Raw genomic sequence first — 15,762 nt, 5'->3', positions numbered from 1 at the left:
TTCATTGGAAGGGCTAATGCTGAAGCTCCAATACTTTGACCACCTGATGCAGAAAGTCAACTCATTGAAAAAGACCCTGATGTTGTGAAAGACTAAGGGCAAGAGAAGAAGGGCATGTCAGAGGATGAGATGGTTGGATGGCATCACCAACTTTATGGACATGAGTTTGAGCAAACTCCAGGAGATAGTGAAGGACAGGGAAGCCTGGCGTGTTACAGTCCATGGGGTTGCAAAGAGTCAGACACAACTGAGTGACTGAACGACAACAACAAAGGTGGATGAAGCAGATCATTTTAGCTGGCATTGAGAAAATGAATAGTAGAATTGCTCCATAGACCTTATAACATACGTGTATGTATGTATATGTGTGCATGTATGAAGGAAGATGAATCCATGCATCCTGCTCATCTAAAGAAACATTAACTGAGCAAGCTTCATTCTCTCTAGTATCTGGTTAGTATCATAAATAATGAAATGCTATTCACAAAATAAACAATTAGCCTTTGTGAGTCTGAAATCAGTCACCATTTACAGCTGGCTCACGTATATGGCAGGCAACAAACAGGTGTGTTGCCTTTGGGACAATGCAGAACAAGCATTCTAGCATGAGAGGGAAAAAAGAATCTCATATTCTCCTTTGGAAGATTCCAGATCTATACTCTGGAGACAGCACAGTTGTATTCCAGTGTTGTCCATTTATACTGAAATTCTAAGCAAAAGGAAAATAGCATGCAGATGTGCCGTCTATGATTTGAGAAGCCTCTTTTGTGCCAGAGTCCATGGTCAGTACAATGATCATATTTTAAAAGTATTAGCCTTATATTTTTTTCACAAACTATTACTTATTCATAACATAAGCAACCAAGAATTAAAGCATAAGGGCAATACACATCAGTCCCTCCGAAGTAGGTCATCAGTTAAAAATCAAAACGGTAAGTGTTTGCATCGTTGGCACGCTTCAGCCGACACTCTAACTGGCACCCAAAGATCCCCCACAGCACTGTACCAAATGTCCACAGTGCAGATGGGGGCTCCAGGCACTGGGAGACTCTGGAGGGCCTTCTGCATCATCCAAGAGGTAGCCTTAAGGAGCAGCAGCTTAGAACATCTGAGTTTCATCACTCATTGTATAATTATTTGAAAGAATCAGTAAATTCTGTTAAACTGAGCATTTCATTACTTAGAAGAACAAATGAATGACTCCTGCTATGGAAAAGTGTTTTCTTTGGGGAATTTTAAAAATGCCTTTAAGTCATCAGTGAATCACTCATGACAGACGCAAATCATAAATGCTTCTTGATTGCTATATAACACAGGAAGTCCAGCCCAACACTCTGGGATGACCTAGAGGAGGGTATGGGGCTGGGTGAGAGGGAGGTTCAAGAGGGAGGGGATCTATCTATCTATCTATCTATCCATCTATCTACATCTATCTATCTATCTATCTATCTATCTATCTATCTATCTATCTATCGGCTTCCCTGGTGGCTCAGATGGTTAAGAATCTGCCTGCAGAGTTGGAGACCTGGATTCAATCCCCTGGGTTGGGAAGATCCCCTGGAGGAGGGTGTGGCAACCCACTCCAGTATTCTTGCCTGGACAGAATCCTCATGGACAGAGGAGCCTGGCAGGCTACAGTCCATGGGGTTGCAAAGAGTCAGATACGACTGAGCGACTAAGGACACAACGTGTGTGTGTATATGTATATACACATACACACATATGTATGTATGTATATATACACATATACTTATGGCTGATTCATATTATTGTGTGGCTGAAATCAACACAACTTTGTAAGGCAATTATCCTCCAATTAAAAAAAAAAAGCTTCTTGAATGATCTAAGGGTTAGCACCTCCCTAAAATATCAGCAGCTGATTGCCTGATCCTCAGCATGCATAGGCTTGTTATTAGTGCACTCACATAGCTCAGGCAATTTAAACAATTAAGAGATGCAGCACATGAAATTCTAGACAGCAAGTTAGTATAATGTGTGACTAGGACCAAAGAGAAACAAAATACAGCATATGGTGGTAGAACTAAAATTTTGTCCAAATGGTTTTTTCCCCAATAGTGACAATATTAGTTAGAAATATTATCCTTTACTTGTAGAAGAAATCTTTAATCAATTTAATAAGATACCTTCTGTATTAAAAAGTAAACTTTTAGTGGGCTAAGTTCACCCCCTGGGTCCTTCACAAATGCCTATCTTGTGATTTTATAATATTATTTTTAACTTCATTAAATATTATTACTTGGGTCATAAGCAATTATAGCAAGATATAAATTTATAAAGTGACACATTTTCAATACCAACTCTATCAACTTATTCCATAATAGCACATTCCATCAAATTAAACTGCAAGATTTCCCACATTTGTTTTAAATTCTATATGTATGGCTTATGAATAGCAATTTTGATGAATTCCAGCTGGCTTAAATATGCAGGCAGACCCTTATAAAACAGATTCTTTTCAATTCTGATTGTATTCAATGAGGCCTATTTTAAGTGGGCCACCTGGTAGGATAAAGCGCTAATAATTCTCCATCGGAAAAAAAATATGAAAAACAAATCGCCCTGCTAAACTTAAGACCATCTTCACTAACTACATTACTCTTACATACCTAATATAAGTGAGAAATAGTTCTAATCTTCTGGAAAAGTTAAATTAAAATTTTAACAAGCAAGTCACCCTATGAACTACTAAATTACTCATTTATCTATTACAACAACAACATTAAAATAGTTTCCACCATGTGTGTATGTTGCCTGGTTTCACAAATCATACACATTTCAGTCTCCCCCTCCACTCCCCACACCCTCCGGTCTCCATCCAGCTGGAATACATCAAGCGCGCAGAAGCCAAGGCAAATGTTGACCCCACCCTCCTCCATCCATTTTAAGGCACCTTCAAAGCCAGAGCACTGATCTAGTTCAGTTTCACCAACAAAGCCAGCCATCCTGCTATTTAAGACTTCAGTTTGGGGTTTTTATAACTGCACATTAACATGAGAGCTTTGATTTTTGGTCAAAAACGTCAGCTGCACTGAGTTTCATCAGACGGTCGTACCCTTTCTGCAGAAGAGTCCTCATTATTAAACCATCATCTTTGCTCTCAGTGTTGCTCTCTTTTCTTATAAAAACAACCTCTCTGAACTGTTCAATAACCAGCCCTGAGGAACGTAATATTTCCTTTCCAAAAGGTCAAAAATGAACCATCACGATGGTAGTCCAAGCTCTGTTCTCTCTGACATTTGCACACCCTCTATCATTTGTGTACTGTCACAGACAGTCATTTCAAAGCACAGAAACACTCTCACCAAGGGCACATGCAGGAGGGGAGTGGGGACTGAAGAGACAGAGGAGCTGCAGGAGGACAAAGAACTTACTTTGTTGTTCCCCTGTGCATGTAGCCGCAAGGAAAAAAAAAAGAAAGAAATATGTTAAACAAATTTATTTTAGAATCATGAGGTTTTTCATGCTAGATCAAAATCAAAATAAGTAACTCTTCACTGACATCCCATTCATACATACAGCACCCAAAACTCACGGATGAGTCAAAGATTCTACTTACATTAAGGGAAGTCATACATTTATAACACTAGAAAATTATGACAGAGATTTCCCCCTTTCTTTCTACTTGAAATACTTGAAGTACCGGGAACCTGGCCAAAAAGCATTGGTTTGAATTGGTAATAAGTGAACTGTTAGCATGAAAGGCAAAGTATTTAGTATGTCGGCTTGCCCTTTCCTGACAGCCCCTCCTCCAACATGCCAAGCAGTGGAAAATTTCATCAGCCAATGCATTTTTAAACAAACACTGCATCCTTGGTTTCAAAGAAGGTGGGGGGAAAAAAAAAAAGAAAAAGAGCAGAGGAAAGGAGTGAGTGATTCTGGGGAGACAGGGCAAGCAGACCACGTTACAACCTCCATCTGTACCATTCCTTTATTTCATAAATTACAAGTTTGGTCTTGGGTTGGCATGGGAAGTGAAAACTGTATAGTGGGGAGGAAGCCAAAATAAACACTGGTCCACATTCAAGAAAATGGGTCTGGAAAGGTTAGTCACAAAAATGTAGTCGTTTCTAAAAGGGACGTTCTGGATAGAGACACAGAGAGCAGCCAGCAACAGGCAGCAGGCAAATGGCTGTCTTGTTTCAAACTGGAGCGGCGGGAGTATGATTTATATCAAACAATTTAACCCACATATGGCTTAAAAAAATAAAACGGTTATTCATTACTCCCAGGGCAGCCTGAGTCCTCGCAAGGTCAGATCCTGTGGGGGAGACGTGATGCGATATGGGCAGGGAACAGATCTGAGCTCTCCTCACAAGGGGCCCAGGAAGAATGTCTCTCTCCACTGAGATGCAGAGTGGAAGAGAGCTGTGAGTGGAGTGTGTGCCTGTGTGGAGAAGCCTGAGCACAGGGTGTGGAGTAACAGGCTGGGTTGGAGATCTGGCATTTAGTTTTAAGAGAGGATGTGTGGGGGGAAGTAATACATACAAAAGTTTTCTAGAGAGCAGTAAGGGAATGATTGCAGGAGAGTGTATTTTCTGGAAAACAATGCCAGCTGGTGACTCTGGGTCGGGGTTGGGGGGGGGTAGGATGTCTAATTCAAGGACCATCAGGGCCATCAAATTGAATAAAAACATAATTTAAAGACACTGATAAAACAGCATAGAGAAGGTTCCTGACATTGTGAGTGGCCGTGATATAACCATTAACATCCCTGGCTTATATGAGACATAAAAAATGATACCAGAATGAATGAAATCAGGGGAAAAGGAGTCTTTTGTAAAGACTATGCCAATGGTTCAATAAGACAATAAAGATTCCCAGAGAGAACTTTATCAGGAATAGAATACTATTTTAGAGAATAATGGGACTTTGGTTCTCCAAAGAAGTGCAATAGTGCTGAAAATACCTCAAACAGATGGGGTTTATTGCATTCCACAGCAGTGCAGCTTTTGATCTACCAAATAAGTTTCAGGAGTTCAACCAAGTATTTTTGCACATTAGGGAATGGCTGGCTTCCCTGCTCGGTGGCAGATGGTTCTGTTTGTAGTGGCAACAGTGATGTCACCGAGTAGGGGGCCTTAATCCTTAAATACGAGAAACATACAAGTGAAAGACGTGGTGTGGCTTTGCCATTTCTTATTTCCTTCAATCATTTCCCCAGTTGTCTATTCTGAGAGAGGCATAGCAGTCATGACTGGTGAACTGTAAATTCTCTATAATTCCTCCACTACTCTGTATGGCAGCATTTATATTTAGAAAGTCCCTTCATTGAAAAAAAAACTAAACTATTGGTCATGGAGCTGCTCTAATTTCTGTGGGAAGCACTGTTGAATAAGCTAAGAATAAAGTTATGTGGAGTGGGATGAATATGGGTGTTTTCTATCTTGTACACAAGACTGCTGAGTAAATACATGGGAGTGGTCATCACCATATTAATAATACTTACAGGGCTCTGTGTCCATTCCTCTCCTCCCCCTAGAGTGAAACAGACACCTTCTCCCTGATTTGTTATTTGACACAGAGAAAGATTCGGTTGTAAAGTCTATATGAGAAAGTCAAACGGACTTTCTCATATCCCTAAGAGACTGCATTATGGGATGGTTTCAACCTCCAAGGCAGTCCTTAAAAGCATGAATTATGACTGGGAGAGTCCTGACTTCAGAGGTATAGTGAAGTTCCAGGGTGCTTCCGTTTCTACTGTCTAGATGGTATATGATTTCTTAAGAGATGAAAAATGACAGTTGCTCTGTAACAACCTAGGAGGGTGGGATGGGGTGAGAGGTGGGAGGAAGGTTCAAGAGGGAGGGTCATATACCTCTGGCTGATTCATGCTTATGTATGGCAGAAACCAACACAATATTGTAAAACAATTGGCCTCCAATTAAAAATTAACAAGTTAAAAAAGAAATCATCTACTAGACAGGAGGACCATCTATTTATATAGCTAAAAAAAATAACTCTTGTAAAAACTTCTGAGGTGTATGTCTTAACAGAGACACAAAACTGAATTTGCACCACATCTGTTTCTAGGCTTCGCAGAGATTTGCAGCTGCACCTTTCAGACGGCCAGAATCTGAGGGGAGGAGGTTCGTGGACTCTCATTTCCCTGACAGCTTCTATGGCTCACTACTGACTAAATGACAGAGACTTTGAAACCAGTCTGTCCACAGGGCAGCATAATCTCAAGGCTCTCCTAAACAGTTTGGTATCCTCAGCCAACAATTGGGGAGATTCTCCCCAAATCGCACTGATAGTTTGCAAAGAAAAGGGAACTACTAATCTGAGAAGTACAGCTTCATGGACACATTAATGATAGTCAACATCAATATTAACGTCTACATGGCACCGAGTACTTTCTTCCAGGTGAAGGCACCAAGCTAGATGTGGTGTGCAATAGTATTCATTTAATCCTACAAAATCATTCAGAGGAAGAAATTGTTATTTTGAGTTTAAAAAGAAATAAAAACTAGAGAGTGAAATAAGTTGCCTAAGCCACATGGCACATAAATGGAAGGGTAGGGATTCCAACACAAGTAGATTTGACTTCAAGTCTACCTAACTTCAATGCACAGAAGAATCTGGAATTTCTTCATGTTTATATATAAAGTCATATTGTGAGCTGACAAAACTGTGCCAGGAAAATCAGTCATTTGTTATATGACATTTTTTAGGTATTTAATTAAATTCACACTTATTTCTATTTACACTTAGAGGAAAAATTTATGTACATGGATCATAATATTGTTAAAGTTTTAAAATTATGAAATTGTGACCTGTAGCTATTGATACACACACACACACACACACACATACACACACACACACACACACACACTTTCTGATGCGGCTTAATCTTGATGGGGAAATGGTGCAGAATAAGAAAGGGAATAAAGTTTTGGATAGAGAGGTTAGTCATAATCTTAGCAGAGGAACTCATTTTCAGGGGGACTCATTTTCAGTCCCTACTCCTGTTTTAACTTTCCCCAAATCTTTGAGGGAATATCTCATCAGTAAAAAGCAAAAACAAAAAGCTATTAATCCTTTTAGAAACAACTTCACTTTGAAACTATGTAAATTCCTATGTATTTATTTCATTTCATACTTATATATTTCATACTGAGTATAATTTCAATTTAGTGGCCAAAGGAAATATAGATAAAAAATAAAATTCTGTTAAATTCAAATTCAGGTTTAAATATATTTTAAAAATATTCTTGCTGCTCAGAAAGCTCAGGTGATGGTAGAATGCCAGAGTTCTGGGTCAGAGATATTATGTCTACATTCACAGAGTAAGTCAGTGGCATAGTGGGAAAGTAAACTCAGGACTCATTTCCATTTTAGGGTCACATACCACGATGCTCAGATAAGAAGTCTACATTTAGCTTTAGGTCCAGAAAGTTTAAGAGACTGGAAAGTAATTAGAAAATGAACATGGTAAAATAGAATATATCAATGATTAGAAAACAGAAGGCAATTAGAAAACGTACATGGGAATATAGTTGGGCTGTTGTGCTTTATATACATAACCACCCATTTTTTATTCACATTGTACAGTAGCTATTTATTTGCATCTCTCTCTTCCACTAGACTTGGAACTCCTATAAAGTAAGAACTGCCTCATTTTTTTTAATCCTTGAATCTTCAGAGTCCACATAACAGTGATGGATGAAGGGAAGGAAGGAAGTGGGAGAAGATGGAAGGAAAGGAAAGAAAGAAGAAAAATTTTAGAAAACCCCAAGAGAAATGACCTAAGAGCCAGAAAGAATAGAGTAGCAGAACATTATGAGTGACATAAAAAACATTTCACCATGTGGACATGATGGAAAAAGATATGATGAGGAAACGCTTGCTATAAAAAAGTATTCAACCTTAGTTTGGACAAAAGAAATTATTCAAAACATCAGTTCATCCAGATTTGGGTGATGGATATTTATCTAAATGAATCCAAACTTATACAATTTAGAAAAATGACCTATGTAGAATTTTTTCCAGTTAGAATAGAGATGTCTCATATAAAAAGCAGAATTTTTTTGATCTTGACTCATATGCATGTATGACACATGAACGTTTCATAATTAGGGTAGGGGTTGACTGGTTTGCTGTTGACTTAATGGTTTAGTGATACAAAAACAGAAACATCAGAAATTCTAAAAATTTACTTAGAAAGAGCCATGTGTTATTAGGTTACTCTAACTTGTCAGATTTTTCTAAATTAAGAATAACTGTACCTAGAAGTCTCACTTCCCCCAAACCTAAGACTGTTCTAAAAGGCAATGTTTAGATAAGCACCCTACTTAGATTGCTTTCAGTGGTTAGCTGCTACTGAAACATCTGAAAGTCAAGCAATTGTGTAGTATAACCTACAGAACTACATGGTGCGGAAGAAATGCAAATATTGTTTGTGATGAAAGCTGAGAAAAGCAATGTTCATGGCATACTGCCAAGTTTAATTTCCTGTCATGTCTTTGGCATGTGGTAAAAAGCCCCTTTGTCTCGATTTTCCAAGCAATAGTACCAAATGTATGTTAATCAGCAAATAAAAATGATGTAAAAGAATCAAAACAGTTTGTGTAGGACAATTCTAGATTTGCTTAAAATTTAGCATTCTCAGAAAAAATAGAAAATATTTTATTGAGTATCCCCTTTTGTGTAGAGCTATGAATACATGAAATTTCAGGTTTGTAAAAACAGTTCATAGAGGGAAGGGTAATTTTGCTTTCCCAAGACAGTATTTCCCTCACGAGAGAGGCATTGCATAATTGTTTTTAATAGCAAACTTGTCAAGTACATTTAAAATAAATTTAGTTGACAAAATCATGACCTAAGAAAACATTTTCACAAACATTACAGTTTCTTGGAAGGAAGACACAAACACACACATATACACATTCAGACATTTTAAATAACCAAGCACATTTAGAAGACAGAAAATATCATAAAGTCTTCACAATCACACTGGGACTGTATTATAAATATCCACAATATTTTAACTCTCTTGTACTTACTTACATAAGTAATCTACAATGAAAATAATAATCATCATCATAAATAAAAATGGAGTACTAACTTATGTTTACCCTGTCTGGTGCTTTCCCTACATTATCTCACTTAACCCTGTCAACGATGCCGCAGATGATTCTTGTTACCCCATTTTAGATACTGGAATCTTGAAAGATAAAAGGGCTATACAAGTTTGTAGGTGAGCATCAGAAATTTCAGTTTACACAGTTTGATGATAAAGCCTGTGCTTTATTCCCACAAGCTGTGCTGCTTCTCATAACACTCAGCCATAGCAACCTTATAAAAATATAAATCTTGTCATGTCACTAACTGGCTTGAAACCCTCCAATGGCTTCCCATCTCACCTAGAATAAAGCACAAATGCTTGCCACTTCCTTCAAGGCCTATGTAATCTTGCCACTGACCACTTCTGGAAATTATCAAGTGCCTTCACTTGTCCAGACACACTGTAACTCTTTGGTGTTCTAAGACATTGAGCTGGCTTTGTACTTGCTAGCCCTCTGCCCTGAGCACTCCCCATCAGACACTCACATCATTTACTTTCCCACTTCTTTCAGGAGCCTACTCCAATCAAGGGGGCTTTCCCTAATTACCTTTACTAAAATAAAACTCACTTGACCTTCATTCTCACAGTCTGTCCCTTTAACTTTTTAAAGAACTTATCATTCTAACAAATAACAGTTTACAGTTACACAGTTATTCATCCACTCTAATGTCTGTTCCTTGAGGGGCAGGACCTCACTGTTCACTTCAGCATCACTCATGTCCAGAAAGATAGTTGGCGAAAAGCACAGGCTCAGCAGGCTTTTGCAGAATGAATGAATAAAACATTAAGTATATGTGCATTTTTTAATACAGAACATTTGTAACATTAAACACACAGCCATCAATGAATAGGACAGAGTAATAAGTAACTATTAGAACTAACAACAAAAATCAAAGATACAGAAGATACTGCTGTACCTACATATCACCTGGAAAGAGTCTGGTTTCACCCCATTTGGAGGGCACAGGGTGTGTCATGGGGATTCAGTGTTTTAGGTACTAACCAGACAAGTGGAGGTAGAGATGGGGTTAAGAGGTCTACATGAAAACTAAAATAACAGCGAAGAAGAGAATGTTTTGGCACAAATCCTCTATCCTTTACCTCTGGAACTTTGTTAAATTCCATTATAACCTCAGGGATATGGTCAAGTCTGAAATCCCCTCCAGATGCTTCAGTTGTCGCACAATGTGCTCACATCTCAGACTCTCCCTTGAGAAGACTTTATACCTATTTGGGGCCGAGAAATAACCCAGCTTGTGCATGGGCAGTTGTATAAACTAATCTACGGCTAATCTAAGGACCACAAAGGTCAAGATGAAGTAAATCCCCCCAAGCTCAGTCTCGGTGCTTAGCTTCTAGGGGAAACCTGGCTAGTACAATATCTCAGGGGTAGCAAGGAAGCAGTGAGAACCACACAACTGCAGAGTCTGTTTAATGCTGAGTGTACATATGGTGGGTGGGAATTCTGAAGTTTAAATCCAGACTAGTCTGTGTAATATTACATTTTCCAAAGAACACAAATAGAGGATCCGTTTATTAACTTGAATGAGAGAAGTGTCTCCAAGACACTTGAAGTATATTAATAAAGATAAGTGGGACTAGCAATATAGTATTTTTTGTTCTTTTTTTACTTACAGTGACATTAACCAGAGTGTGATTTTGGATACCAGTACTATAGACATAATGAAAGGAGGTAGCTTTTCCTAAAAAATTATATTTTAAAGAATGTGAAAAAGTGTTATGACTAATAATATATATACTAGGACTACATAAAGAATGTTATAAACTGCTTAAATGAATACTATAGAATAGTATACTGTAGAATAAATAAAAAGGAAAATAAAATTTTAAATTAAAACAGAAACTCTCTCATGCTTTGAGATTACATACATACATTAGGTTTTATGGCAAAGTTGGGCATTTTCTTTAACAAATATACTGGTAAACTTCTTAAAATAGAGGTCTAATGGATAAAAAGAAATATAAGCAAAGTAAAAAGTTAAAACTATGCCAAATTAATTAAGTCAACTGAGAACTAGTTCCTTTAGCATAAAGTATGTTGAATTATGCTTTCTCAAACATGGTTACTAATTTAAAAATAAGAGATCAATCCACTTACTAAAGATTTATCAGGATAAACTCCAGCTCTCAGTAGAGATGCCTTCCAGCTGTCTACATCCTCCTGCGAATCACATGCCAGCTCAAGGAAGCGGTAGTCTTTGTATACATTCCTGGAGTTAAAAAAAAAAAAGAAAAAAATCAAGCTTTTTAGTTTTGGCTCACCAAAATCAATATGATTTCATATCCCTACAGACAATGATGATACAAATGACAGTCCAAATGGAGGGCTATCTAACAGTCATTAATGAAAAACAACAATCTATTGCATTTAAAGTAATTAACAAGCTCCTATATGTATGTATTATACAATTAAAACACCTCATGAAAAGAACTGAGAGTCATCTGTACTGCTAAGCAGTAGAAAGAGAAGGAACTAGAAATGCTCTCAGTATGACTCACTGAATGCCAGCTGATGGGGACTGTTATGAGGGGAACCGACTTGCCATAGCCTAGTAATTATGTAAGTTTGCAAAGTTAATTTAAAAGTCTAAATGGCTCATAAAATTTTTGAATTATGGCAATAATCTCAAAAGCTAAAAATTCTATGCTGTATTCAAATCAGAAATGCTCATCAATATTGTGAAAAGGAAAGAACATTAACCAGTATTTAACAGAGTAAATTGCCTATGAAGTTCATATTTATAACTGGGTCAATATTATAAGTTTATATGTCCTTTCCTAATAATAAAATAATACACAAGATGTAATACTTGAATAATTTGGAAACTAGATAAAAGTATAAAACTGGATACAATCATCCATTTTCTACTATTGGCAGATAAACTTATTTCTTTATATTCTTTTGTTCTATACATTTTTCATCCAGTTGATGTTCTCTCAATTTTGTGTCCTTTTCACTTATTAGCATATCATGGTCATATACTTATGCTATTACATCTTCATAAATATCAAATTATAATGGTATAATATTCATTAACATAAATGTATGATAATTTTCTTGACTTTCTAATGATAAGTAATTTCCTTTATTTGCAATCATAAATAATACTTAACTACATATTTTTATCCATAAGCCTTTGTCTTTCTACCTTACTATCATTATTTTCTGAGGATAGATTCCTATAAATGGAGTTACAGAATCATTTTTCAAGACAATGATACATAAAGATAATTCTAGCCATTTTTCCAGAGAATATAATTCAATTTAGACAGATACTAGCAAGGTACAAGATTAACAATCCTTTTCTCTTCTCTCTCCCAAGGTGTTCTCATTCATGCCCAAGAGTCTCAGTTTACAGCTAATCCAGATGACTTACATATTTACATCCCCTGTCTAGAGCTGCCCCAGACTCATACTGCTCATTGACTTCACTTTAATATCAAAGGCACCTTGACGTGAACGACTGAACTGGTGGTTTCCAACTTTATGCTCCCATTTCCTGCAACATCAGCATAATGCCTATAATTTGGAGGCACCGTGGACATCTTCCACACTCTCATTTACCTCCTTAGATTTTATTACCTAAAAGTGTACAACCTGTAGAGTGATTATCATCTTATTACTCTCTCTCTTTGGGGCTATTTCAATAGCCTCCTCACTGGTCTCTGAGCATCACTTGGACACTTTAAATTTGTTCTCTCCTGAGAACTTTTATTATCTTCTGAAAATGTGAATCAGATATTTTTACCCCAGTTATAAAACACCCCAATACTACTTGCTTTTAGGAAAAGACCACTTGCTATCATAGCCTACAAAGTCCTTCACAGTCCGGCCCACCATGGCCTTCCTCTCTAGCTTCTTTTCATGCTCTGTTCTTTGCTTCTTCTGCCATGCTTACCATTTACGTCCTCAAATATGGCATGCTTACCCCTAAAGTCGTTGAATAAACTGCTATCTCTGCAGCTCTCTGTCCTTCCCTCACTACACAGTTAACTCCTACTCTTTCTTGGTATCTCAGCTTAACCATGGCTTCTTTGGACATTACTTCCCTGAACGACAGGAGTCATTCCTCTTTCATACATTTTTCATATTTTTATTTACCTTTCCTTGATAGTACTAATCATAGCTGTGATTTCAGTATTACATGTGGGTTTCTTTTTCTCTCTCTTTTCTATTTAATTTTGATAACACCTATCTTCCCAACCAGCCTATAAGCAGTATTAAGTAGTGTATCGAATGTATCAATTTATGCTCATCATTATATTTGCAAAGGATTCAGAAAGATGGTGGCTTCAGTGTCCTTTGTTTCCTCTCTACTTCCAACTCAGGTCAAATACATCCTCTTAAGTCAAGAAGACATTAGGACTGGTAGCCTGGTAGAGGGTGTGAGCTAGATAATTGCTGTGGTACTTTCTTGCTCTGGGATGAAAAAAAACTTTGGGACCATAGCAGGAGAACTTTAAGACAAAGACTAGCATGTAGAAGCCCCTTAGTAGAGCAAACCATCAATAATCATAGGACTGATGAGTGTTCTCAATCCTCTGGCTGTAAGGAAGTATGGAAGGACTGAGTTTTTTCTGTAAGGAAGTATGGAAGGACTGAGTTTTTTCTAATCTAGTGAGGAAGAAAAGCTCTCTCCAGGTGTTTCAAAAGGAAACTGATAAATTGCCCACTTCTGGCCATGAAGACTTCGATGTTTGTTCCTCCCCACACTCACGGGACCAGTTCACTTAAAGTATCCACCAGTTGGATCTGTGCCACCATGAGCAAAGGAAAATAAAAGGACATGCACTGAGGTCTAACAGCCAGAGGAAACAAAGAATAAATAAGGCAATCAGAGCAGTCTATCAACAATGGAGAATGGTTGGGGGTTATAAACTAATAATAAGTATTTGAAGAGGTACAAGAGAGCATTAAAAAAGACTTATAGGACTAAGAAAGAAAGACTTTTAAGTTAAGATGTTGAGTAGGTAAGTTGAAGGAAAGGATGATGGATCTTGAGAATAGAATTAGTAGATTTTAAGATTCAGTAGGAGAGTTAAAAATATATAAAGAAAGAGAAGTGTGGAGGAAAGAACCAGAACGACTAACCTGTAAATAATAGGAGGTCCAGAAAAAGAAAAGGACAATAGGAGGAGAAAAATAATTATAAAACATAAACTATTTTTTAAAAAGAAAATTTAGCCTGATTTTTAGAAAGACTGAAATCTGTACATTGAAAACACTGTTTCAGGTAGAATTGGTGAGAAAAGATATGACACAGGCATGTGCTAAAGTAAATCTTGGGTTTTGAGATAAAGAAAAGTCTTCTATAAAGAAACAGCAAGTTGCTTAAAAAGGAAAAAGAATTAGACTGGCACTGGACTGAGCATTCAAAAGGTAGAAAGCAATGAAATAATATTCAAGGATTCTTAACAGGACTGCAAACTCAGAGTCCCACATCCAGCCAGGTTAGAACCACATACCCAAACTTGAGGGTGATCCTAAAGCAATATTAGGATTACAACAACACTCAATGAACCTGTAGAGAATGTTCAAGGTGAAGAAAAACTAAGAGAAGAGAAAACACTGGTGAGCAACAAAACTTGTCATATTCAGAGTCAAATCAAAATAAATAATGATAGATCATCTAAGACCTGCAATATAAGGACTCAATACAAACTCCTAAAGTAGAAAAGTTCTGCAACAGAAATTCAAATAGTCTAAAACTTGAGGGAGAGTAAAAGGAGATAAAGATATGCCCAAGTTCTCCTCTGATGGATGCAAGGGTGAATAGTGGAGAAGTAAAAGATCCCAGAGTTCTCATATTGTTGGAAGAAGTGGCTAAGAAGAGAAGTAGGTGAAGAAAGTGTCTTGAGAGAGAAATACTTCATAATTTGCCTCATGGAATAACAGGGCTATGTACTGATGAATTTAAATATTAATAAAATAAAAACTATAGTAGAACTCCCCAATTAAAAAAAATACAAGGAAAATTAATAGCCTCTTGATAAAATCAATAGAAAATTAAGAAAAGATACAGCAGAATAAGAAAATTTAATGACAGCAATAAAATCAAGTATATTGATTACCAAATTAATAAAAGTAAACTGAATTCTGTCAGCTAAACAGTTACTGTAGGTTAAAAAAATAAAGCCCAATTTTACGTTACTTGCAAAAATAAAGGAACAAGTAAAGAGATATCAGGCAAACAGAAAACAAAGAAAAAAATCTGCATTGAGCAGCAATATTAATATAGGCAAGATAGAATTTTAAAAGTACTGAACAGGATAAATAGAAATATTATATAATGATATAAAGGAAAATTTACGAAGACTGGAAAATACTCTTAAACCTGTTTGCACCAAGTAACATAGTAGACAACTAAATGAAGCAAATGTTACTTAAAAATGTAAGATAAACTTGATATACCTATTGCATATAATTAATTAAAGTATAAATATGGAAAGCTTTTAATACGGTTTTTTCAAATTAAACATAGTGGACAAAAGATAAGTAAATGCACAAAAGAAATAAATAATACAACTGATGAAGAAAATTTAATAGATTCCTTTATCATTTAAGAAGATAAAGACTGTTTCATCATCAACAAATCATTTACAAAAGTCTGTCATATACTTGGATTTGTACATATATGCAATAACAGCTTTAA

General features: G+C 36.7%; 1 protein-coding gene across 5 annotated transcripts in view; it reads right to left on the bottom strand.

Moving 5' to 3' along the window:
• Positions 1 to 15,762, bottom strand: part of DNM3 (dynamin 3) — a 614,639-nt gene that overhangs the window by 100,902 nt on the left and 497,975 nt on the right. For all 5 annotated transcript variants that reach the window (XM_065935707.1, XM_065935708.1, XM_065935705.1 and 2 more), the window contains one exon: positions 11,208 to 11,319. In XM_065935707.1, coding sequence (XP_065791779.1) covers positions 11,208 to 11,319 — 112 coding nt within the window. The remainder of the gene's footprint in view (positions 1 to 11,207; positions 11,320 to 15,762) is intronic.

Source organism: Muntiacus reevesi, chromosome 5, assembly GCF_963930625.1.
Source record: "Muntiacus reevesi chromosome 5, mMunRee1.1, whole genome shotgun sequence".
NCBI classification, from domain to species: Eukaryota; Metazoa; Chordata; class Mammalia; order Artiodactyla; family Cervidae; genus Muntiacus; species Muntiacus reevesi.
Note: the sequence above shows the minus strand (reverse complement) of the source record. Positions and strands in the feature narration are given on the sequence as shown.